General features: G+C 46.4%; 1 protein-coding gene across 3 annotated transcripts in view; it reads left to right on the forward strand.

Annotated features, from left to right (window-relative positions):
* The window catches only part of GOLGA1 (golgin A1), an 804,100-nt gene that overhangs the window by 650,154 nt on the left and 128,041 nt on the right, over positions 1 to 25,905 (forward strand). For all 3 annotated transcript variants that reach the window (XM_069609438.1, XM_069609440.1, XM_069609439.1), the window contains one exon: positions 23,523 to 23,625. In XM_069609438.1, coding sequence (XP_069465539.1) covers positions 23,523 to 23,625 — 103 coding nt within the window. The remainder of the gene's footprint in view (positions 1 to 23,522; positions 23,626 to 25,905) is intronic.

The following is a 25,905-nucleotide window of genomic DNA, read 5'->3' on the forward strand; positions in this document are numbered from 1 at the left end:
ACCCTGTCCCAAGTGGCCACTACTCCCTTTGTAATGTCGCTCAAGTAAATGTGCGACGGTTGCAATTTCCGCGAAGAGCCATAATACTTCCCCCAAATGATGTTGTGCGACTGCCCTGTCCATTTTTACCCAGTGCTTTTCATGGTTGTCTGCGAACCATTCCCTAATTACACGAAGGAGTGCGGCATCATGGTACCGCCGGAAATCCTGCAGCCCTAAGCCCCCACGTTCCCTAGACGCTGTGAGGAGGCGCCAAGACAAGCGTGGTTTCTTACCCTCCCATATGAACTCCCTGACCACCCGGTCGAGTTCCCTAAAAATGCTTGGCGGAATCGCCATAGGGATCGCTTGAAAAAGATACAATATACGAGGCAGAATCACCATTTTGACCGCTTCTCTCCTCCCTAGCCAAGAGATCTTAAGGGTACTCCAACGCCGTAGATCCCTCTTGATCTCCTTAAGCAAAGGGGGATAGTTTGCGCTATACCACCCGCCCAAGGAGGGGGTAATCCGAACCCCCAAATACCTAATTCCACCTGGGCTCCACCTAAACGGGGAGACTGTCCTAAGTACCTGTGCCTCCCTCTCTTCTAAAGATAGGTTCATCAACTCGGATTTTTGCAGATTGATGCGCAATCCCGATGCTTCCTTGAATTCGGTCAGCATTTCAACGCACGCCTTGATAGACTCCGCCGGCCGTGTCAACATAAGCAGCATATCGTCTGCAAATGCTGCCACTTTATGCTGGCCTCCCCCAAACGGTACGCCCCGGATTCTATCGGAGTCTCTTATGGCCAATAATAGGGGTTCCAGGTATATTGCATAGAGCAAGGGGGACAGGGGACAGCCCTGTTTCGTACCTCTCCTAAGCCAGATTGGGTTAGAAGTTTCACCATTGACCAGTATCCGCGACCTGGGGTTCTTGTAATTTGCCTCGACTATGCTGACAAAACCCAGCCCCATCCCCATCCGCTCCATAACCTGGAATAAGAACGACCACTCCACCCGATCGAACGCTTTTTCCGCGTCCAGCGCTAAAACAATCGCCGGAGTGGTCATCTTCTGTGCCTTCTCAACAATGTGGGCCACCCTCCGAATATTATCAGCCGTCTGCCTCCCTACCACAAAGCCCGACTGGTCTGGGTGAATCAGCGAAGGAAGGTACCTCTCCAGCCTCTTTGCCAGAATTTTAGTATACATTTTTGCCTCAGTGTTTATGAGGGCAATGGGACGATATGATGTGCATTCCTCGGGGTCGTTGCCCGCCTTGTGTATAAGCGTTATTTTAGCTTCCTCCATCGAGGGGGTGATGCAACCCCTAGCCCTGAACGAGTTAAATAATCGCGTCAGATGCGGAACGAGGAGGTGAGAAATGCTTATAAAAGACTGCTGGGTAACCATCCGGGCCCGGGGCCTTACCACGGGGGAGGGCTGATATGGTTGCCCGCACCTCATCCTCTGATATAGCTCGGCCTAATTCTACCCCCTCTTCATCAGAGAGCCGTGGGAGCGTAAGACCCTCCAAAAACCTCCTCTGTGAGTCACCCGACGGACTCTGTGAAGAGTATAGATCCTCGTAAAACTCTGCTAACCTCCCTTTTATCTCCTCCGTCTTGGTAAGTCTCACCCCTTCCCTGCTCCTCATTGCCATGATTACATTGCGTTCCCTCTCACCTCTCAATAAACGCGCCAGGAGCGAGTCAGCCTTGTTAGCTTTTGCATAATACTTCTGCCTAACCCTGAGCATGGCCGCCTCCGCCTTTTTAGTCCTGAGGATCCTCAGTTGACCTCCGACCGCCCTATACTCCTTATACAATTTTTTAGAGGGGTTTTCCCCAACCCGCGCCCTGGCAGCCTCCACCTCTCTTTCCAACTGTTCCTCTAGCCTCCGCATCTGTCTGTCTCTCCGCCTTCAGGGCGATTTAAATCTCCCCTCAACGTAGCTTTGAAGGCGTCCCATCTAAATTCCAGGCTCGTGTCGAGATCATTGTTCTGTTCAAAATATTCTCGGATCTTTCCCTCTATCTCCTCCCGCGTCACCTGATCTCTCAGGAGCGCCTCTGGGAACTTCCACCTCCACAACCCAGACCTCCGACCCCCCAACCGTAGCCGCATTTGAACTACCTTATGGTCCGCTATCCCCATAGGGCCTACTTCTATAGAGTCAACCCCCCCCAACCAAGCTCGCAGATACCCAGATGTAATCAATTCTAGACTGCGACCTGTGAACATCCGAAAAAAATGTAAACCCCTCCTCTTCACCCCTTAGTGCTCTCCACACATCCCCCCGCCTCTCCCCAGCTGCGAGCGATCACTCCTTCTGTCCCATGCCAGGTTCAAGTCCCCCATCACTATTACCGGTCCTCTTGCAAAGTCTTGTAGAGTTCCCACAACCTCACGCATGAACTGGTCTTGCCCCACATTTGGGCCATACACCGAAGCTATGGTGAAGTGCGAACCCATGTACTCTCCCCGAACCATGATATATCTCCCGTTCTTATCCCGGGTAGTGTCAGAAACCCGAAAGTCTAATCCCCTTCCAAATGCCAATGCCACCCCTCCTTTCTTGGCAGGACCCGATGCGAAAAGTATTAGCGGGAACCCCTTCAGCCTCAGCCTATGTTGATCCTTCCACAGTAAGTGGGTCTCCTGCAAGGCCAAAACATCTGGATTGTGAGAACCAACGAACTGCTTCAATTTGGACCTCTTGAGCGGGGAGTTCAGACCCCTTACATTATGTGTCATCCATCTGAACCCCAATCTGGTATACAGATTGCTCCTCGGGGACCTCCCCTCCCTCGCCTCTCCGGGTCCGTGCCCTTAACACCCCCACCCCCTCACCAACGAGACATGGGAAGGGTCCCTACCCTTCTTTGTTTCCAGCCTCATTCCTCGCAAATTCTAAGACTGAAGCTCTCCCAGTCGGTGCTATAAGCCTCTCCCGACCCCACCCCCCCGCCAACTCCTCTTCCACCCTGCAACCCCAATTTAGTGTGGAACCAACACCCCCCCATCCTACCCAACCTGTCGTAACTCCCCCAAACCATTACTCTCACCTCTACATCTTGGCTCCCCCTTTCCCCCCCGGCCTCCTAGCCCTTACTGCCCCCAATATGTTGCCCTCCTTGACTCCGAGCTCCTTGGTCAACCTTAAAGATCCACCACCCCTTATTTAACCCAAGTATAGACTAGACATTAGCCCTTCCGTCAACGCCGCCCTCCACGCAGGCCCCTCCTCCCTCCCCCTGCAGACTACCATTCCCCCTCTGCCCCCTCCATTTTTTGTCTGCCACTGTGGACCACTCCCAGGGCCTCTCCTGCAGCCTGTTCCCCAAGCCACCCCCCTCCCTACTCATAGAGCCCTCCTCCAGAGCAAGCCGCAACAAGTCAGCTCCCTCTTGGGCTGACGTTATTCGTTTCAAAGACCCTTCCCAATCAAAAACCAAACCAAAAGGAAACCTCCACCTGTACCGTATCCCCCGTTCAATTAGAACCTTCAACACTGGCGCCATCTTCCTTCTTTTTATTAGGGTGATATTAGCCAGGTCCTGGTACAGAGCTATCCTCTGGCCTTTAAACAAGATCGGTTCCTTCTTCCTTGCAGCTAGGAGCACTGCCTCCTTCTGAGCGTACCTGGAAAAGGCGGCGAGCACGTCCCGCGGCCTTGAAGCAGGTCCTTTAGTGAGCCGTCCAACTCTATGGACCCGGTCTAACTGGATATCGCCCGGGGCGACCTCTCCCAAGATATCCGCAAACACACCCTGCAATTCCTGTTTCAAGTCCTTGTCCAAGATGGATTCCGGCAATTGCCTCACTCTAATGTTAATCCTCCGAGATCCGTTTTCAACGTCCTCCATCTGTATCTCCAGGTTCCGAGTCGCTATGTCCAGGCGCTCCAACGCCTCACTATTAGCTGTAGTCTCTCTTTCTACCTCTTGCAGACCCCTCTCCAAGAGGTCCGTCCTGTCTCCCAATTGCTTCATTTCCCGCTTGATCTCCCCAAGCGCTTCATTTAGATCAGCTCGCATTAGCTGAAACTGGTCTTGAAGGGTCTTGGCTAGGTTGGCGTGGAGCACCTGAATTTCCCCCATGAGGTCTTGGCCATGCATCTGGGGACACTCCTGCATTCTCTCTGTCGCGATACTCCTCTCCATACCCTCATTGCCGTTCCTAGAGCTTTATCCCATATCCTGCAGCGGCCACAGAGAGTGGAGTGTGCTCTGAGAGTCCCGTGGAGGTTGCTGCGCCCTTCCACTCTTTACTTTAGTGCGAGTGGCCATCAACAGGGACCTGAGTCTGCTGTGTGGGGTCCAGCTGGGAGTCGACCTCCACCCGGTCTCCTCCAAACGGGCCAATCTGCTGCCTCAATGCCCGCTGCGGTCCAATATCGGGTCTTAGGCTGCCCTCCCCTTTCTGCCCTCTCCTTCGCCCAATGGCGCTTCAATAGGGAATACAGCAATATGTCCTCAGGATGGGCCCCATCCGGGGGAAGGGGGGTTGGTAATTGATAGGGTGTCCAGTTGCTAACTCCGGACTAACTGGCCCCTCAGTATCTCCAGCTAGCCCCTGGCCTGCTGGCCGTAGCTGGCCCTCAGGCACCAACGCTTCTTGATTCTCCCTTCAGAGCCCTGCGTAGTCCGGGCCCTCACCAGTTTTTCCCCCTCAGAGCTGCACAATTACTAGAGTGATTATCAAAGTCCTCGCAGCCCCATACATACACACTCCCGGCTGTGACGTGCTCCGCGGCGCCGTTCCTCCAGGAGGCAGCCCGCAGCAACTCCTGAGCTTGCCCTCCACCCCCGTGTCCCTAGGGGCCGACGGTTGCCCAGCGCCGCATGGCCTTTCCTCCAGCGCCGAGTTCCTCCTCCACCCGGATCCGAGCGCGGCCCACAGCCGAGCGGCCATTCTCTGGGGGGACACCTCTCTCCCCGGCCGGGGACCTTGACGTGGCGCTCCTCCTCAGCGAGCTTCCCACCGGGGCTGCCCGTACGCGGCGGTGCGCTTCGCCAATGGGCACTCTTCAGCCCGTCTCCACGTAACTATCCCCACACCAGGATTCTGTTCCCGCAACCCGCGGGGCCCGCGCTCCCAACTCCAAGGGGGCAGCTCGGGTCCTCTTCCTGCCACCGGAGTGCGAGCCGCAGGGGGCGACCTCCCCGCTCTCCCGCCGCTCAAGACCTGCCGGCACAAACTACTCCTAAGGCGACGTTTCCCTTCTTCTTCGTGCTCTCCTGGCCCCCCGACGGGTGCCTGGAGATCAGCCCCGACTCCACACGGGCCACTGGAGTGCCGCGGGGTAGTGGACCGCCGTACTTCCACTCGTTGCCCGGGAGAGCACGGCCGGCACAGCTACTCCGTACCCGCCGCCATCTTGAGTCCTACCTGATGGCTTTTTGGTTACTTTGACAATGTGCCTAAGAAAAGCTGGTGACAGCTGTGTGATTTTGACAGTTTTTGTGATATTTTTCTCATGCACTTTTGAATTACCCGCAAATGGCTACTAAAGGTGGCTAGCTAAATTTGGTTGTGCACTGATATGTTTGCTTGCTCTTTGGCCAGTTCGCCCTTAGGCCTTGTTACTACCTTCTCAGGCCAGGAAATGCCATCTATGGTAACCCCTTTCCCGATGAAAAGTTTCTGCTTTAGCGGGCTAGTGGGTTTTGTGTGTCAGCCAGAGGAAGGGGGTGGGACTGTCTGATACCAGTTAACATCCTGCGGTGCCCGTAAATCTGTTGCTGGATGGATGTGATGGCCAGTGTTAGGCTTTTTGAATGTTGCAGACCCATACCATTGGTGGACTTAGACTAGCTCCCAGCCTGGATCAAAGTAGGGTTCCTGGGGCTATTCGGCAGTTCATCGTTGGAACCAAAACATCTGCAAAAAAGAGCAGCCCGCAGCTGACAAGCATTGCCTCCGGTGATTGGCCCGGTGAGACCCTGCTCCTCTGCCTGATCTGAGAAGACCCTCTTTGGTGCTTTGACCCTCGTACTTGGGAACAACCAGTATCGCCTCCAGCTCGCAGATCCACGTCTTTGTGACCTTCGGAAGAGTCCCTGGACACTGTGGTGGACTGACAAGCTCCCTTTTGGCATACCGTGCTGCAGCCATTGCCATTCTGAGCAGAGCCTTGGCACTCTCAGGATCTTCAGTTTATGTTTTAAGTTGCTCGTCCTCACAATTCCATCATTCTCACGACAAGGGAAGCTGAGCTGGGGGCTGCTTCTATGTTCAATGCTGGAAGATCACCTGTCACCATCTGACCGTGATGACCTTCACTGGAACCATCCTTCTGCAATTCCGTGAGGTGCCCTGAAGCATCTGCATCGCCGTGGTCTACATCTTTTCTTCGTTTGTGGAAGATAGGAGCCCCAGAGAATTCTGGAAGACCTGAAGTGTCACCTGGAAGAATCTGAGTCTGGTGGTGGTAAATGAACATACCTGTTTCTGTCCCCCCTATCCCACATAGGGTAACATTGGGTTTAGAGCCCTTGTCCCTAAACTCCCTCTGGCCTGGCCTTTGAATCTGGGTCAAGGATCCTGTCCAAGACTTACATTTGGAGCAGGATAGAGTGGGGTACTTACCTGACTTGAAGTAAACACTTAACTTTCAATCAGCAGCACAGCGCACTGCACCAATTCTGAAATACCTTCTCTGGAGAAACCATAATAGAACATGTGACTTTTGCACATAAGGCTCCATGCATCTTAGGCCTGCACTTGATAAAACAGCGGGAACTGGTTTGTGATTAGTCCATCTAACTTACTGTTCTTTATTCTACATTTGATTACTCAACTGTTGACTACTGTTATGCAATCGCATTTTTAAGTATCTTATTTACGTTTTTTTAGTGTGTTTAGAAAGTCTTGGTAAATAATTGTATTGTCATAATATATTTACGGGCTAACTTGAATTATGGGTGTTGTGTTGACTCATTATAGCCCTAGACCCCTCTCACAACTTTCCATAGACTAAGCCTCGACTGCTCATCCACCTACCTTGATTGGGTTTTGGCTAACCTATGTTTCTTCCCTGCTTACTATAAATAGGGTGGCCTCCTAAAATCCTCCCCCAGGAGTTGATTTTAGAAATCCATCGTTACCAGACCGTCCCAGCCCCCAAATCCGGGCTCACACAAAAACTGCCTCTTACCACGGGAAAGCAGTAGCTTTCCCTCGGAATAGATTTTCCATATGTGGCAATTCTAGACCCAAGAGTGCAGGAAGGTGGCCAAAGAACAATATGGTCAAAGTACAAGCAAAATTCTCTTGGCACGGCCCCCTTAGTGTGCTAGCCACCCTGGTAGCCATTTGCGATAAATGCAAAAGCACACAAGTAAAACACAAAAACACAATAGAAAAATATCTGCTGCTGCCAGCTCATCCAAACCACATTGTAAAAATAACCAAAACAAAGTGCTAAGGATACAAAGTATCCTAACCACACTTCACTTTAAGGGTAATGTGTGCTATTGTAACAAGAAATTCACAAATGGAGACATTGGGCCTCATTCCAAGTATGGCAGTCTTGAAATAAGGGTTGCAGTAGCAACACACCGGTACCCTTTCCGGACTGCCATACTACGAGAATGCCGTTGAGGGCACGGCTCCCCTGGCAGGCCTGACCTGCTGGGTTTTCATGCCCCTAGTGGCATGTCTCCCACACAAACACTGGCACCGTTAGCAACAGTGCCGGTGCTTCAGTGTCCCCATTCCCATGGAGTCCTTTGAGACTCCTTGGGAATGGGGCTTTACCGATCTGCCACCACTTGTGATATCCCGGTGTCACCGGGATATCAGGCGGCGCAAACAGTGTTATGGGGTTGGCGGCAGCACCGGCAGGTTACCACCAATCGCGTAATGAGGCCCATTCTGTCTCAGTACTGATAGTCTTAGGGACTAGTCAGTTTCCCAATGTGAATCAGGAAAAGGTTATGGGAAATAAAGCGGAAGATTTTACTGACGTCCAAAAAGTCAGGAAAGGATCCAAAGCCAAATGTAAGGGTGTCGCAAAGAAGTCTATGGGAGGAAAGCGGCAAAAAGAAACCTTTGACCACTGGTACCCCTCAGGGTAAGTATCTTGAATAATAGATGTTATTACCCATTCTAATGATTCCTGAAAACATGGAATGGTGAAACAACCCGGTGATTAACAGTATTTCTTTGCACGTCAACTCGAGGGACCCTCTCGCACAGGAGCTTGAACCTAGACACCCTAAGTGACTCAAAAGAAGAAGCATAGGCCTTTAAAGGAGTGGGGCCGACCAAACGGGAGTGCAAACGCCAGTGACGATGGCTCTGGGAAAATGGAAGAAGCCGACCAAGCAAATTCTGACCGATCAGGGACTAGTCTCCCTTATAGTTTCCCTAAGCAAAGGAATGGGCAGAAACAAAACTTTTGAAAGCAGTACTTAAAATAGTGAATAAACAACTGTTGGGGGAAAGATCTATGTGCTAGTGACTAGGTGTTGAGACCCTGGTTGTCTCCGGGGATCCTAGTAAGTGGGACATTTCCCCAAAGTGCCAAATTCAAAAAAGAAAAACCTAGGTGCCCTGGGCGCACTCAACAGTCAAAACAAATAAATACTGGGTTGAACATAGATCTGTGCCTACACATGCACTTAGTTCAGCATTTGCTTTATATTTGTTTGATGAATTTGTGTTTGATAAAACAAAATTAGATTATGCAAATATACTCCCCATTCTCATCCCCTCCACAACGCCACACCCTCAAAAGCGGCCTCCTCAAGCTCAACCCCTCCAAAAGAGAAAACCTCCTCATCTGCTGGCCCCTGCCCCATCCACCAGCGACAAACCCAACCTTATCCCCTGGATCAAAGAACTTGCTGTTAGGTAAGATTTGCATTTCAATGATAAATCTTCCGGACCTGTGTCAACCCCATGACTTTTTGCTGGGCTGTATGATTATTTTTCCCTTCTTAGGTGAGTGGGAATCTTTTTTTTCCCCTCTCACCTAGTCTTTTACTCTTTTTATGGGTGACCTTTTTGTGTCCTTCCATAGTGTGTAATTGGAGTTATAGTTTCCCATAACTTTGGTCTGACTGTAAGGCACTGTGGCAGCACACAGCATTTGAAATGCAGTGGTTCCCTTTTAATTCTCTTATTATTTCTTGGGAGAACTACTGTTCCCAAGATGTAAAGTGGGATTACCATCCCCATTACATTTATTTTAGTGAGCCAGCACATCCCATTCATGGGGAGTGCTGGGAGGATATAAGGTATCCCTTTTCTTACTTACCTGGTAACATTTATGCTACAATTGCAAGTTAATTTGAATGACTGATGGCAGTGTAACTACTGTTGTTATGGCAAAGGGCTTCAGTGGCCGTGATGTCCCGGCGCTTTACTTCAAGATTCTCCTCAGATGGAAACATAAGACTGCAAACAATGGCCAGTGTGTGTTGCATCAGGTCTCAGCGCTAAACAAGACCCTCCTGCGCTGCTTACAAAGCCGGGGAGAGACGCTTGTCTCAGTGGTACCAACCTTGACACCAAAGAGAAGGGAAGCCATGCAGTTCATCACAGCCGGTGAGTCGAGGAGAGAGTCGATAAGAACCCGAACTGTGTTGAACGAAAAGTAGCAAATGGCTAATTTGAACTGTGAAAAGCGTGAAGATACTATTGATGGAAAACGGGGAAAACCATTAACAGAGTGGTCCGGTTCCACGTGGGTGCTCACACAGGAAACTCGGGGCAGTTACCCGATGGAAGAAACTACCGTAACCAGAAGGCCTTGGGAATAGGCGAAAAGAGGTCAAAGTGGTCATGCAGGGGTCTTATAAAATCCTCTGTACCGTTGAAAATCTTTGACCTGCAGATAATTGTGAAGGAGAGGGAAATTAATCCCGCTTGGTGAAACTAGCGCATGATGAACTGTGTCTCTTAAAGATTGACAAGAGTGAACCCTTAGCAGAGGGATGCTAACGAGAAGGGGCAAAGCCTAAAAAGTTGGCAAGGGTGAACTCGGCAGAGGGATGCTAACAAAAAGGGGTGAGGCCTGAAGTCCCTATGAACAGTGTATTGACAGGAGTAAACCCGACTGAGGGATTCCCGCAATTAACTGTTTTGCAAAAGTGGGCCAGAGTGAACCTGGCAGAAGGAGGCCGACAAACAGGGGTGAACCCTGAGGAACTGTTTAAAAAAACATTAAGACTCGGGAAAGTAAGAAAAGCCACAGTGAACCCGAAGGAGGGAGGCTGACATCTGAAAGGGGTACGAGCCCGGCAGAGGGAGATCTAAGGGGTAGAAAGCCATCACCCCAACGTTCATTTGGAAAGGAACTATTTGTTCGTTTTGTTGAAACCATCAGGCACTCAAGGTCAAGAGACTTATATTGGGAAGAGGACTTAACCATCGAAGAACTGATAACCGATACGGAATTGTCGACTCGTGCTGCGATGGCTCAAGTGTGTTCTGTGCTCAGGAGATCCACCTTATCCTGTGCTCAAAACATGGGGAAGGGATACCCCTCGCAATCACATCCTGACTTATTATTTGAAAACACTTATTTCTTTATTGAAAACTCTATCCCACACTTTCTGTAATTAGTTGTAAGGCTTTGGCAATACTTTTTATGAGAATAGGCCTTTTTACTTTGACAAGACGCCACAAAGACTGCCTTATTTTTGATTTGATGGTCGAAGCTTGCTCCCATTTTAGATTTAGGTTTAGATTAGGCATTTTTCCACCCTGCATTTACAGTTTAATGAGCACCCTTGAACTGTGATCACTTGTGTCTGTCTTTACTGTCGCCACCATGTGTTCCTTACAATTATCAAGTATTCCTAAGTGTTCTAGTATAAACGTCTGAAGTATTTAATGTGATTATGGTGTAAACATAATAAATATATTTTTTATATAAGTGTAAGTCCTTCTTTGTTGTGCCTGTCTAGTTAGGATTCAGAGTACTTACCTACAGCTCACATATTCCTCTTAAGATAAACCTGATTGCTCTGCCACTCTTTCAAGGTCCTGAGCTATTACAGACGGATAGTAAGAGGTGGGGATCTACACACCACTGGGATAGCTTACTAAAGTCTTACTAGCAGTAGGACTTTAGGAAAACTCCCCTAACAATAAACACAATTCTAAAAACCAACACAATACTATGGGATGCAAATAACTTTATTTAGAGCAGCAGTATACAGTTCAAGGGGAGTCAAACCTAGTGTAACACATTTAAAATGGCCTTCAGCTATTCTTGGGGAATAAAACCAAATTAGACTTTTAGAATACAGTAGGTACTTCAAGGGCAGCAGACCCTTTTGGTCATAACCTACAGTGTTATTCAGTTTTAAGAATCACCTAGTTAGACCAACACTGTTACAAGTAGACACCTTGCAAGATATGTAACATTTCTTCTGTTAGAAAGGGATACAGTTACACCAGTATTACCTTTTAGAACACAGTTCAAAGATAGTTAAATAACTCCTATACTTTTCAGTGCGGCAGTAAGCTTTTCATGGATAGGTAAGAACTCAGTAAGACTGTTTTAGAATTAAAGTAAATAATTCAAGCTAAGCATAATCCAATGTTACAGTTTGAGAGTCGCAAGAGGGGCAGTATGCAACTTAAGGATAAGAACACGAAGACCATGTTGGTACACAGGCTCTAACACTATTTCCAATACAGGATTAGGCAGTTTATCAATGATACTTTTCAGAAGTGTAGAATACAATTCTATGTTCAGTAAGAACTCTAGCAGACGTTTAAGAAAGGAAATCAGCAGTTCAAGGCAAGTAAGAATCTATATACCTCTGAGGGGCAGTATACAGCTCTAGGATAAAGACTCTAAGACTATTTTAGATATGCACTAAGCGGATCAGGGTAAGCAAACTCCTATAGTACACTTTTAGAAGAGCTGCAGTTATTTAAGGTGAGTAAAGTCTAACGGTACGTTTTTACACTCATTGAGTTTCAGAATAATAAAACAGTACCAATTCAATTTCTTTCTAGAAAAGTGAAATACAGTTCAAAGTAAGTACAATAACATATATACTTTTTAGGAGGGCCAGTAAGCAACTCAAAGGTAAGTGATAACTTCAGGACACTTTGTAACTTATTCTGTTCAGGAATCAAAGTTACCCACTAACACATTTACAAGTAAGTACTTGTGATCTTTTCAAGACAGAGGCTTATTCTTTTAAAGTCCTTCCGTATTCTAGAGCATGAGTTATTTCAGAGGCAGAAGAGGGACCTTAGTGGTCTAGGAGCCAGCAGTAGGCAGGTCAGGATGAGGTTCAGATGCAGTAAAGTCAGAGTTCCAGTGGATATCTCCTTTAGCAAGTAAGTACAGAGTTAATAGAAAGTGTTCAGGGACTTGGAAGAATGCTTCCAAGATTTGTTCCAGCGTTAGGCGAACAGTATGGGCGAACTCCCAAACACACTAATCACCCACTCTGCTATACAGGATCGACACAAGCCTTAAGGTATTACCCAAGCAAACACAGTACCTCAGCAGAGATGAAGAGCTTGAGGATAGACTCCTTAAAGATGCAGCAGCAGAGGACCCAGTACCTTTATTCTTGGTCATGGTGATGAGAGCAGACAATGGAAGGGAACTTGCACCACCAGTCCCCAGGTCCCCAGTAGGAACTGGCTCCTTTCAGGCACACTGGAAGACAAATGGCTGCAGAGTTCTTGCACTCCTTCATTCTTAGACACCCTGGAGCCTTGGCAGGAAACACAAAGGGTTCACACCGAAGACAAAACCTCAAACAGGAAATCCCAAACCTAGGGCGATAGAGGAAGACCCAAGAAAACAACAAGCACACTACAAATGGTGAAAGAAGATGGAAGCCACCATTGTAACAGAATGGTAACCCTCCTGTGCATTACAGCGGCTGGTTTGACAGCCTGCGTGTAATATTAACTAAAAAGTCATTAAGGTATAACCACTGCCACTAGAGTTAGCTTGCCATTCTAAAAATATTTTTACTAGGTCCGTGAGGAAGGGGATGCCATGTATCTCCCCAGCATCCCACATTAGGTCGGGTGCGCTGATCTAAACTTAGGAAATGTAAAGGGGATGAACATCCCACTCTATCCTTGGGAGCAGTCATTCACCCAGGGTACATTAAGAGAAAATATAAAGGGAAGCCTAAAGGCAAACCGGCAACACTGCGCCTAAGGTGCCGTGTGCTGCCATAGGAAAATGCAGTCAGCCCAAATGTTATAGGGAACTATAAATACATACAGTTACTATGGAGAGACATAACAAGGTCACCCATAAAAAGAGTAAAAGAAACTGAGGCAGCCAGAGGAAGCGTAGCGAGGGAGCCGTGCCTCCAAGAATCCAGAGGATTCAGCAGAAGGGAGCCGGGAGGCGTGTCATTCCCTTCCACAGCAGAGCTTAGAAAATGCCTGTTCCCCTGGGCTAAGAAGTAAGCCCAGGAGTGTCTAAGGGGCAGGTGGTGAGACCCTGACCTCAGGAGAAGAAGCCGATCACATGGGGAGCTAAGAAAAAACAACCGGTGAGTGAAAAGCAAGCAGAAATCCGGTGTGTGTTTTCGCACGAGCGAATACAAAGTATCCAAGTATGCGCGTAAGAACGAAAGAGGCATTTGTTGAAACTGTGGACTCTTGTCAGCCTAGCAATGATATTTAATCGCTGAGTGATCACATGCATGAAAACTCATTCTGAAATGCTTGTGTGTGGAACTGTAAGCCTCAATAAAGGGGGAGCTGTGCGTGTACACGAAGTGGGAGCAAAATGTTAAATGCAAAATTCCTTGGAAAAAAAGGTTGACAGCTGGAATCAAATGAATGAATGAAAGTTTCTTCCCTTAATCTGAATTAAATAAACTACTTTAACAATATTGAATACCGAACTAACGGAAGAAAGTGAAAGTAATTCACAGCAATGATGCAAACAGAGCAAATGGCTATTAATGAACACTGCAATCGATGAAACAAGTGAAAAGGACTTATTTGATTGAATGTACTATGCAAAACCCATCCTTATTGAACACTGAATTGAAAGACCAAAAATATATGCATGAAATAAGAACCATATCTATGGTAAAGTACTGAACTAAACTAAGGTAACAAATTTGATGAGTGTGAAGCTGCATTTTACGAATTGCTTACTACATGATACCTTGAACTTTGAAGGAATCTTGAAAGCTCCTAGTTGTGTGACCTGTGATTGGTGGACGTGTGGTCAAAAATTGTGCCTTGACCAGGGAGCTGCTACTTGTGAATCAAAGGAAAAGCAAATGTTAAGTTTCAGGTTGCGTGACCTGTAATGGGTAGACCTGTTATCTGAAATTGCACCTTGACCAGAGAACTTCTTGATATAAACAGGAAGTTTGCTCTGGTGGAAGAAATGGTGCAGACGGAGTACAAAGCAAGGGTCCTATCAGACCACTCACCAATGGTCCTAGTATGGCAATACCGACCCCCAAGAGCAAGGATACCAACGTAGCGCATCAGAGATGAGGCATTTAAAGACACGAAGTTCAGGGAGGATTTGAGAGAAGAAATAATAAGTTACTTTGAGACCAATACCGGTAGTGTGGAGTCAGCTTGCACGCTGTGGGAAGCCTTCAAAGTGGTAGCAAGGGGGATAGCCAGATCTAAATCCAAGGGACTACAAGGAGAGATATTGACTGAACTGCCAGAGGCGGAAAAAGAACTAGAAACCGCGTTGAGCAGGGAAGGTAACACCAAGGAAGACACAGACCATACTCGGGCTGCAACAGAAACGTGCAGGACACTGGGATAGACTGTGCAACCTAAATTATAAGAAGTATATAGAGAGATAGAATGCGGGTGGAGATAAACCAGGGAGGGTGCTGGCATGGTTATATAAGAGCGAGACCCCCAGACCTACAATCAGAGGAATAACGAAAGAAGATGGACGCATAGTGGACACCCAAGAGGGCGTGAATTGTGAATTTTTAGAGTACTATCAACACTTGTATGGGGATGAAGGGGGAAGCGATTGCAGTGAAATAAGGGAGACACCGGAAGATATAGGCTAGCCACAAATTAGTGCAGAGGAGCGAGACGAGTTAGATGCCACGATCACTCTGGAAGAACTAGAAGAGGTGGTAGTGCAGCTACCTACCAGCAAGACTCCGGGGGCAGATGGACTCCCTAGCGAATGTTATAAAATGTATAGGAATGAGGTGCTCCCCCCGCTTTTAGCGATGCTAAACGAGGCATACGAAGCGGGAGGGCTGCCAGAGTCTCTAAGGGAGGCAATTATCATAATGCTCCCTAAACCCAATAAGCCTGGTAAAGATTGCGGATCGTTCAGACCGCTGTCTATGCTAAATCAGTACAGAAAAATACTCACAGCTGCCCTTGCAAACAGAATGAGGAGAATCATTAATACATTAATACGCCCTGACCAGACCGGATATGTCCCAAACAGGAATATATCCAACAACCTTAGATGTCTTCACCGAGTTATTGAACATGCTTAAGGGGACGCGAAGAAATGGCAATTGTATCATTGGATGCAATAAAGGCCTTTGATTCAGTCAAGTGGCCTTGGCTGATTGCAGCCCTTACCAATTATGGGATAGGGCCTGGGTATCTTAAATGGGTCAAATTATTATATAGCGCACCGCTAGCCAGGGTTAAAACGGGAGCAATAATATCGGAAAGGTGGCAACTCAGTAGGGGTACTAAACAGGGATGCCCGTGGTCCCCCATGTTGTATATCCTGGCCCTGGACCTCTGGCGATATACCAAAGGCAGCAGTATAATATAATAGGAATTACCATAAAAGGGGAGCCGCATTTAGTCTCCTTGTACGCTGACGATATGCTGTTGTATATACGCTACCCCGAAGAAAACCTCCAATATGTTCTGGAAGTGATGGAGCGATTTGCGTCATTGTCCAGCATAGCGGTGAATCCCAAAAAATTATGCATATTCCCGCTGGGTAGATACAAAGGGACCCCGTTAGATCAATCGCCTGTTTTACAAATTCCATGGGAGGTCAACACGTTCAGATATCTTGGGATTGATATTCACCATACGGTGGAGGAAGAACACCAACATTAATACTGAGCAAGCGGTCAAGAACATTGAAAATAGTGGGAGGTTCTGGGTAAAGCTCCCCTTGGTGATGATGGGTAGAGGAGCAATGTTGAAAATGGTAGTTCTGCCAAGACTACTGCATTATTTTGGGAACATACCATATCTGATACCAAGGCAATTCTTTGCTAGGATACACAGCATATGTAGGGAATTCCTTTGGCATGGGACGAGGAACAGAATTGCCCTCTGGAAGTTACAAAACTTGCATGAAAAGGGGGGTATAAAACTGCCAAACTATGAAATTTACTACTTAGCAAGCCAACTACAATATGTGGCAAAATGGTTATCAGAAGAAACTACCCCAGAATCTAGGTTGTTTAGACTGGAATGTGCCCCATTCTTCCTGAATGAAATGATATGGCTGCCCAAATCAGACATGAAAGAGCACCCAAGGACGATGATATTGGGATGGGAAATATGGCATAGGGCCTGTCAGATAATGGATAACCCAACCCTGTGTTCCCCGCAAGTGCCACTAGTCGCACTGACGGGGAAAAGGAAGCCAACTAATGATGATGATGATTAGGAGGCACTGGGAACTGGTAGGGGTAGCAACAATGGGAGACATATGGCAAGAGGGGGAGGATAAAAGAATTTGAGACGTTGGTCGAGGACACGGGATTACATATGGGACAATATATTACATATCACAGGATGGTGCGGCGAATTAAAGAGACATGGTCCGAAATATTACTAGAGGATCAACCGGATGCCACCATAGACATATAATATATGACATAGCAGAAGGAGGGCACGAGATATCTAGGATATATGAGCTTGTGATGTCCAAGGTGAGGAAGGAATTGGTACAACTGAGACAGGATTGGGAGGAGGAAGTGGGTGCCTCAATGAGTGATGGGATGTGGGAGCGAGTCCAAGGGTACCATAAGAAAGTGTCAAGAAATGCGAGGCTACAGCAAATACAATTGTATATAACCCACAGAGCTTATATAGGATGCCCCAGAGAATAGCTAAATTTAAGAACGCAGAGCGACAAACATGCCCCAAATGCGGTGAAGAAAACGCAGGGATGACGCATATGTTCTCAATTTCTGGCCATGCGCAGAAGTTCTGGGCAGAAGTGACCCATAGACTAGAAGAAAAAGGGATTAAGATAACTGTGGATACAGCATGGGCATGCCTAGTAGGAGGGTTTCCCAGACCACGCATATTAAAACATCTAATAAACTAAAGGATTTGGCATATATACTAGCAAAGCGCAGGGTTTCCATGGGATGGAAGGCATGCAATAGACCGAAGATAGAAATATGGTGGAAAGACCTTCAGAAATGGGCAGAAGCTGAAACTGCAGTATGGCAGGAAGCTGGTAATACAGGAGGGGATGAAGAAGCTGAAACCTTGATAGCCTGGAAACATCTAAAAGCCACACTGTTTGGGCCCATGCAGGACGGGTCAAGCGACCAGGACCCAGCAGAAGACATAGAAGAGGGAATCCCTTTGCAAGATGAAGAAGTAGAACGTGATGCAGAGTTAGGCGCGAAAGGGGGGGAGGGAACGGGAGATGCAGTTGAAATTGTTTGAGTTGTAAAAATTGGAATAATGTGATTATGTACTGCAAGTTTGGTTTTGTGGTGTTTGTTTGGAATAAAATCAATAAAATTGTTTAAAAAAAAAAAGTTTGCTCTGGTGGAAACAGGAAACTAAGTGCCACCAGGCTTGGGGAAGGGAGTCCCGCGCTATGAAAGTTCTGTTGAAAGATCAACGCTTCAAGATATTTCTGTTTGATAATTACCGTTAAGCTTGGGGAAGGGAACCCTAAGCTTTTAGCATCCTGAAACTGTTTTTCCCAGAGTTGTATTTAAGGTACTTTATTTACATGGTGACACTAAACTTGGGGAAGGGAACCGTAAGGGTGTGTTGTCCTGGAACTGTGTTAGACTTGGGGAAGGGCAACAGAACTGTATTGTTTGGTGATTGACGAAAGACAAATTGAACTTTATAAGGAACCTATGAACATTCCTGAAAAGAGGCTGAAGAAATAAGCCAGAGCTGAAATCGGCTCAAAACTTTTTTGGAATCACTATTTGGGGTTTTGGTTGATATCCTAGCACAGTTTTTGTATTAGTTGTAAGGGCAAGTATAGGATTTTGATGCAGACAGACTTTTAAGTTCAACATACGGACACAGACTATCCTTAGTTTATTTAAGTAGAGAAATTCCTCCAGAGTATAGTGCAAGTTAGGCCTTTATCCATCCTGATTTTTACTTTAAGAATTCATTGTTCAACTTTGAATCTGTTGTTTGTGTCTCCTTCCATAATGCCAACCTCGCAAATGGAGGAGGTTGTCTCGTTCGGATCTTCCTTGTGTAGTACACTTCCAGAAGTGTAGTTTGGGACAGCAGCGGTTACTCAGCGGACTCTGGCGGTCGCTGGAAGTGGCTGGCATCTTCTTTCTTTGGGATGATTCTTCGGATTCTTCTGTTCCAGTGATCGACTCTGAGTTTCTACTTCAGGACCTCAGAATATATGCAGGGTTCAGGAACACTGGCTGAACCCACACATCATATCCCATGCCACCTTCGAGAATATGGCTGTCCAATGGGTACAGCCAGCCTCCCAGTCAGAACTGGTTTCTCTCAGGCACTCTACAGGACAAAGGACTGGAGGTTTTGGTTTACCCTCCCCGCTTCCTTCCCTGTCAGTCATCAAAGACCCTTCAAGGGCTTTCCAAGGAAAGCCTGGCAAAGACAAAGGAATCTCCTCCACTCAGGTAGGTAGAAGAAAACCCAAGAAAAGGATAAGCCATATTGTTCAGGGCTTAATAAATAATAAAGCCACAGTTTTGGGTCAGTTGTGATCTGGTGTTCTCTAGCTTAGCCACGATGACAGCTGTTACAGAGTTTATAAACGTTCACCAATGGTTGGACTTGTGAAGACTTGCACTTGGGACACAGGGCTTCAACTCTTAGTATAGGCCTGAACCACACATGCTTTGTTGGTAGCAATGGCTGAAAAGTCAGGCTTATTTTAGGAGGGAGAAAGGGCTCTAGGTGGCACAAAGAACTTAGAGTACACACATAGGCCCAAAGAAACAGTGACACGCTAAACGTTATATAAAAATAATGGTGTTTTTATATATACAGTAAGGTAAAAGGTAAGTACTATAACACACAATAAGTTACTTTAGAAAAACCAATGCATTATTCACAGTAAACCAATTTGTAATACTTTGAGAATGGCAGTGTGCAATTCAAAGATAGGTAAAAAAAACGTTGTATTAACTTTCAGAATATCTATTTCAGGTCAAAGTAAATGAAACAAAACCAACATAAGGTGAGTACATACTGTGCTACCCCTGTCTAGTTATGATATGATATTATATTTATAATGCGCCTATACACAATATTTTTCAAGGTGCAAGTGTCTCAGAGTCAGATTGGAGGGCCAAACAGGTAAGGCACAGCTGTAGAAAGTTCAAACGTTCCAGAGGAAATCTTCTGTAGTAAGTAACGAACTTAGTTGGAAAAATGGTCCGGGATTTTGGAGAAGGCTCTCTGTAGGCCCTCAAGCGTTGGGCCTGGGCGAACGTGTATGGGTTAACTCCCAAACACACAAATCAGTATTCCAGCAACACAGGAGAAGCAAAGCCACTCTAAGAAAGGTCTACCTGGAGTCTCACTGTACCTTAGCAGTGAAGAAGGGGGATGTAGCACAATGCTCCCACAATGCAGCAGTAGCAGACCCGGTTACTGGATTCTTGGTCAGGCAGACGAAAGAAGGGACAGTGGGATGGATCTCGCAGCTGCAGTGCAGTGAAGAGGCTTCCAGCAAAGGATTCTTCTGGGTTCTGTGATTTTGGCACCAACAGAGAAGCACCAGTGAAGAACAATTACCATCCGGTCGATTAGTCTCACTTTCTCGCTCCTGCACTCTGGTGAGGGGACTTCAAGGAGTGAAATCTTGCCTCTGGTGGTCCGGATGGAGTCCACTAAAGTTTCGGGAGGATTCAATCTCCGGAAGATGATGCACTGCACAGTGGGTGTAAGAAAGGCATGGTATCAAACAGTGAAGACAAACACAAATGATCACATTTCAAGTTTGTTTATTGAACTTCAGTGGGTTGGTCGAACACCTATCTAAACCTAAATCAGAAGAAGGGAGCAAGCTACGACCATAAAATAATAACGCAGTCTAGTGGAGTCTGTCAAAATAAAAGGGCCTGTACCAATAAAGCTATTGCCAATCCATACTTCTAAAAACAGAATGGTGTGGGATAACAATGTATGCAAAAGAAAAGGGGTCAAGAAATGATATGTCAGGATAGTTGAGCAGTTGGCTTCCTTCCCCATGTTTTCAGCACGGGGCAAGCCTGCACGTGCAGGCATCGCACACACTCTGGCTTCTTGACCACAAGCTAACAGTTCAACGCATAGGCATCAGGGCCTTCCGCAAAAGTCTCTCTCGCTTTGACAGTCTCTTATTGCAAAGGGCCTGATGTAACAAACAAAACACAAAAGTTCCTTTCCTTTGTCAGGGTTTTCACTTTCACATGATCAAGACTGGTCTCCCTCCTTCTGGCTCGGACCACGGGTCCCCCTCGTCCGGGCTCCAACCCTTTTCTACAATGTTCACAATTTGGTTCCCATCGATCGTGCTTGGATTATGGATTCCCCTCATCCGGGCCCAGATCCTGTTTTCGACAAAGTTCACAACTTGGTCTCCCTCATTCAGGCTCAGACCATGGATCCCCCTCTTCTGGGGTCAGATCCCTTTTGATACCTGAATCAAAGACTTTAGAATGTGCGATGGATTTAGCTTAAACCGTTGCAGGACCACTTAGATTTACACAATTTACACTTCACATCAATCTTCTACTTTCATTTCTTTTGGCAGGATACCGTACCGAGACCGTCAACTGAGCACATTCACAGTGCCGGACCACTCCGTCAACGGTATTATATCTTTCCTTCTAATGTTCAAATATTCACCAGCAATTTAGCTTCACTCGCGTCTTTCATCACACACGTTTAAGGATGTTTGTTACAGCGCTGGTTTTACAATGTTGCCGCTTGCAACCTTGACTTCAAACAGACTGGTCTGACATCGATCTCCCCAACTCACCGGCTGTGTTGTTCTGTCGTTTCTTTGTTCTTGGAGCCAAGGACGATACCATGGCATCTGCTGGCACTCCCGCCTTGGTCGGTTACACGGGAGGACCCGCCTGTATCTCTGACACACAATGCAGGATTCTTCAGCATGGTTTCCTGTTCTTATATTTTTTGCCTTGGTTTTCTTGAAAGTAAAAGCTTCCTGCCAAAAAGGTCAAGAGTGTTGCCCCTCTCACAAACCACTCCTGCCTGGCCGTCTTTCTCCCCTCGTTCAGCTGCCGACTCGAAACTGATATACCTTTGTGTGTTTTGCATCGCTCAGAGTGTGGTCCCGTGCTGCTCCTTTTATCCCTGTGGGGAAGTATAATGGAAGTCAGGTGTGAGTGATTGGCGATAATTGCCTGACCTTGCCTGACCATAGTATTGGGACAGGTCAGGTACACGGCTCGGGTGTGAGTCTGCTTTCTCCCAGAGCGGGCTGTCTGTGTAAAAGTGTTCATGCATGAAAAAGGGGAGAGGGGGAGTTTCTAAATATCCCATCAGGTAGGGTGGGGTAAAGGTGTTACAGGGAAGAGGAGGGGATACCCCGTCTCACCTTCCGGTCTCCCACTCCCCGAGGACCCCTCACCTAGGTGAACCTCCTGCACTGGTCCACCTCCATGATATGGATCCAAAAGTGATGGCCGTGTCCTGGCCACCTGAATGACAGATCACTGGGGACTAGCGGGTGAGACACTTTCTGGTTTCTCACAGGCCACAGGTCTCAGGGTATTGGCGGTTTTCAGCCCGTGAAGGTGAAAGCTCATTGTGGGATGGCTTGAAATGCAGGTGGCCATAAGACTGATTGGTCCCACCAGTCTGAAGGGGAGAGTCGTCCTCTTGGGAGTTCTCCTGACGACTTGGAAGAAGAGGTCGAGCATCAGAGATTACACAGAATGGCTATCCGGTCGTCTGGTAGTGGCTGCGGACATCTATCCTCTTCTTCCTCATCAATTCTTCTGTTCCATGGGTAACCTGTCTTATGTCCCAGGAACCCAGGCAATCTGCTCCCATGCACCATTCAAAGTCTGGGTGGTGGCTGTACTTTCAGGACAGCCAGTCCCCTAGTTGGAACTGGTTCCAGGCAGGCACACCAGAAGACAAAGAAAACCCGAGTTTCTGAGTACTCTCCCAATGCCTGTCCTCTCGGACACAATGGAGCCTGGGCGGGCTTCACAAAGAATCCCTGCCGAAGACAAAAATCAAACCAGGACCACCCCCACCCAGCACAGCAGGAGGGCCAAGAAGGGACAAGTAACAATAAATGGTGAAAAAAGAATAGTCACTGTTTTGGGTGAATGGTGGTCCTTCTGTGCACTACCACAGCTGTGAGTACAGCCTGGGAGTAGAAATTGCATAAAAATAGGTAGGATAAAATCACTGCTACCAGCCATTCAGGTTAGCTTGTCACCAAAAAGTTACAGAAGCAGTGAGAAAGTGGATACAGTGTAACCCCTGAACACTCAACTGATCTCACGATATAAAAGATAGAAAGGATACAAATATCCTCCTATAACAGAAAATTAAAAGGGAAGCCCAAGGGGTTCTCAGCCAGCCACACTGCACAGAGAGTGCTGTGTGTGGCAAAAGTTAATGGCCAATGTCATAAAACTTGGAGGAAACCATGACTCAAAAATAAAATACCCCAAAAGAGGTTAAAAGGGTTCTCAAGGTCAGGGTAAAAGGAGTGAGTGTGGAAAAAGGGTCCCACTCACTCAGGATAATCGGACACAAATCCAAGAGTCCAGCAGAAAGTCATGGAGGGTTCACAGGTGGGGAGAATTTCACTCAAGAATCAAAATCTACTCTAGCATACCCACTGGGCACCCAAGGCATGGAACTCCCTACCTCTTCACATGTGCACTGCACACTCCATCAACACTTTAGAAAGAGTCTCAAAACATACCTGTTTCTCCATACGTAATCCCACCCCTGCGTCTCCCCTACCTACCACTTGTCCATCCTAATCTTTCTATCCTAGCCTGAAAACATTTTATAACTTCCGTTTCACCTCCCACCTTTTCACCTTTTGAACCATATAAGGCTCTCCGAAACACCCCAGGTATGGCCAGCAATGAATGAAAATTCAAATAAACCATTGGATGAATCTGTGTTAATGGGAGCTTTGATCAGAAGGGACTGAGAATTGTTTACCATAATTTCCAATCCAAGAGGTAGCTGTACCATGCAATAGGATTGGGTGTCGTCTTTAATCTCCAGTTTTTGCTTAATAGACAAAACGAATGAACAGAACGTGTTTCAGATAATCTCATTCTTATGACTTGTTGGTTTTACAACAATTGCATTGATATATCCTTTTGGGCACTTTTTTAATTGTTTAGGTCACAGATTTCACATCTGCAATTAAAGAAAAAGATGCTTGTCTCCGTCAAAAACACGAAGAAGTGAATCAAAAGGAAGAAATCATCAACCAGCTCAGGCACGGTAAGACATGATTTTTCACTGATGGAGTGTTCATTATTTGCCCAAATCCAAATCACAAAGTGGTTAATTGTAGTTCATATTGCCCTTCCCAGCCGCTGCCAGAAAAAGGGCTGAGGAGCTAAAGGTACTGGTGGTGGTGCCAGATTGATGCACACTCAAAAAGTAACCTGGGAGCAAGAAAGTATAACTGTATCTTGACCGATGGGCAAGGTTACCAAGCGATTTAATCTTGAATATTGATTTAATATGCCCAAGGAAACACAATGAGCAGCAAAAAAGCACAATCAGCAGTTATCAGTGTTAGGGCAATTTCTTCTGAAGTCCAACTAAGGGTTTAGTAAAACCATTCTACTGATCCAGTACAGGACTCCACTCATAGTATAAACCTGTACCGCCTGAGTTCAGGGTAGCGTAGACAGAGCAGCCAAGCTTATTTTACGAGAGAAGGAGAGAGCTGTAGAATCAGTGCAAATGAATGAAATTGTGATGCAAATGGTCCAAAGAAGCCTTGAAACGCTATGTATTCTAAAGATAAATTGTTTATCTAAATAAAAGTAGGCCCAACTAAATCTTGGGGAAAAGAAGTACTATCACAGATCATATAAACACATTATAGAAAAACACACTATGCTTGAAGGTACACAGACAAAAGCATATAACCTAATTTGGTTACACCTAACAGGAGTTCTAGGGAAGTCAAACCAATAGTTACTGTTTTGATTACTTTCAGTAATATAGGGGTAGTGAACCCTAGCAGTTGTACTGTGACGCTCAGAAGGAAATCGCTTAGTAAACCAACGGGACAATATACCTTTCGTGAATAGTGGAACTCTTATTCTAGGAACAGTAAAACAACCATAACTCTGATTCATAGTTATTCTAGGGGAGTTGGACCTTGGGGTGTAATATTCAATTACAGTTGCTTTTCAGTTCACAGACCCAAGGTAAGCAATAACTCTAACTTATTTTAGGATAATACAGTTATACTCCAGGCAAGTAAAACCAATACACTTTTTACAAGAGCTATCAGCAAATTAAAGGCAGGTAAAACATAAGGCTGTTTTTGTGTCTGTCTAAAACAGACCAGGGAAAGCAAAACCCAGTGTTCCACTTTATGAATGACTCAAAGTTATTCTAGGTAGGTAAAACTTAACACAGACTTATTCTGGACAGGCTAAAAGCAAGTCTGAGGAAGCAAGACCCAGTTCGGGGACACTCGTACATACAGGAATATTAAAGTAAAACTAACAGCATTACTTTTGGGAAGAGGCACAGCCAAATCACAGGTGAGTAATATACCCTTACATCTACTTTCTTTTAGAATGGCAAAACAGTTTCTAAGGAAAGAAAGGGGTTACATATACTTTTCAGAATGGCAAAACATTTCTAAGGTAAGTAAACCAGCCTTATATGTTCTTTTCAGAATGACAGAACATTTCTAAGGTAAGTAATAGCTTTTGTAACTGTACACTCTGAGTTAGTTACCAGCCAACTTCTTTTGAAAGTAAGTAACTTTAAAACACATATTTTCTTTTCTAGGCAAAAGGACCAATCCTTAGGAAGTCTTTCCCTTATTCTTGGAGCATGAGTGTTATCAGTGGCAGAAGGGGGGTGACTAGGGTCTAGTGTCCAACAGGCAGGTCAGGATAGGTTCTTAAGTAGCAAAAGTCAAAGTTCCTAAGGAAGACTGTTAGAACAAGTAAGTACTTTACTTTAGAGTTAGTTGAGGGTCCAGGGGCTTCACAGAAGACACCCTAGGAGGATTCCAGCAGGGGCCTGAGTGCACTGGACGAGAGGACTCCCAATCACAGAAAACACCCCAAAGCAACACAGGGATCACAAGAGACTTAAGGTAAGTAAATACCCAAGCTAGCACAGTATCTCAGCACAGAAGAAGATTTTGCAGAAGGGAGGACTGGACTTCAGGATTTGCAACCAAAAACCTGGTCGTTGAATTCCTTCATCAAGAAGACGGAAGACAGGACATTGGAAGGACTTTTGCAGCAAGTGTCACAGGGAAGGCTCTAGCCAAGGTTTTCTATGCGGCTTTGTGGATTTGCCGCCTTTTTCTGGAGCACAGAAGACAGAATATTGCTGGTAGGATTCTCGTCGTTTGCAAGGTCCAGCACTATGGTGAGGGGACTTTTCGGCCTGGAATCTTGCCTCTTGAGATCCAGCAGGATGCCAATGAATTTTCAGTGAGATTCTGAATTCATAAGACACTGCACCGCACAATACCTCGAGGTCCTAGGGTATTGGGATATTACAGCCCTGCAAGGT

Source organism: Ambystoma mexicanum, chromosome 8, assembly GCF_040938575.1.
Source record: "Ambystoma mexicanum isolate Mex_15411 chromosome 8, UKY_AmexF1_1, whole genome shotgun sequence".
In the NCBI taxonomy this organism is placed as follows: domain Eukaryota; kingdom Metazoa; phylum Chordata; class Amphibia; order Caudata; family Ambystomatidae; genus Ambystoma; species Ambystoma mexicanum.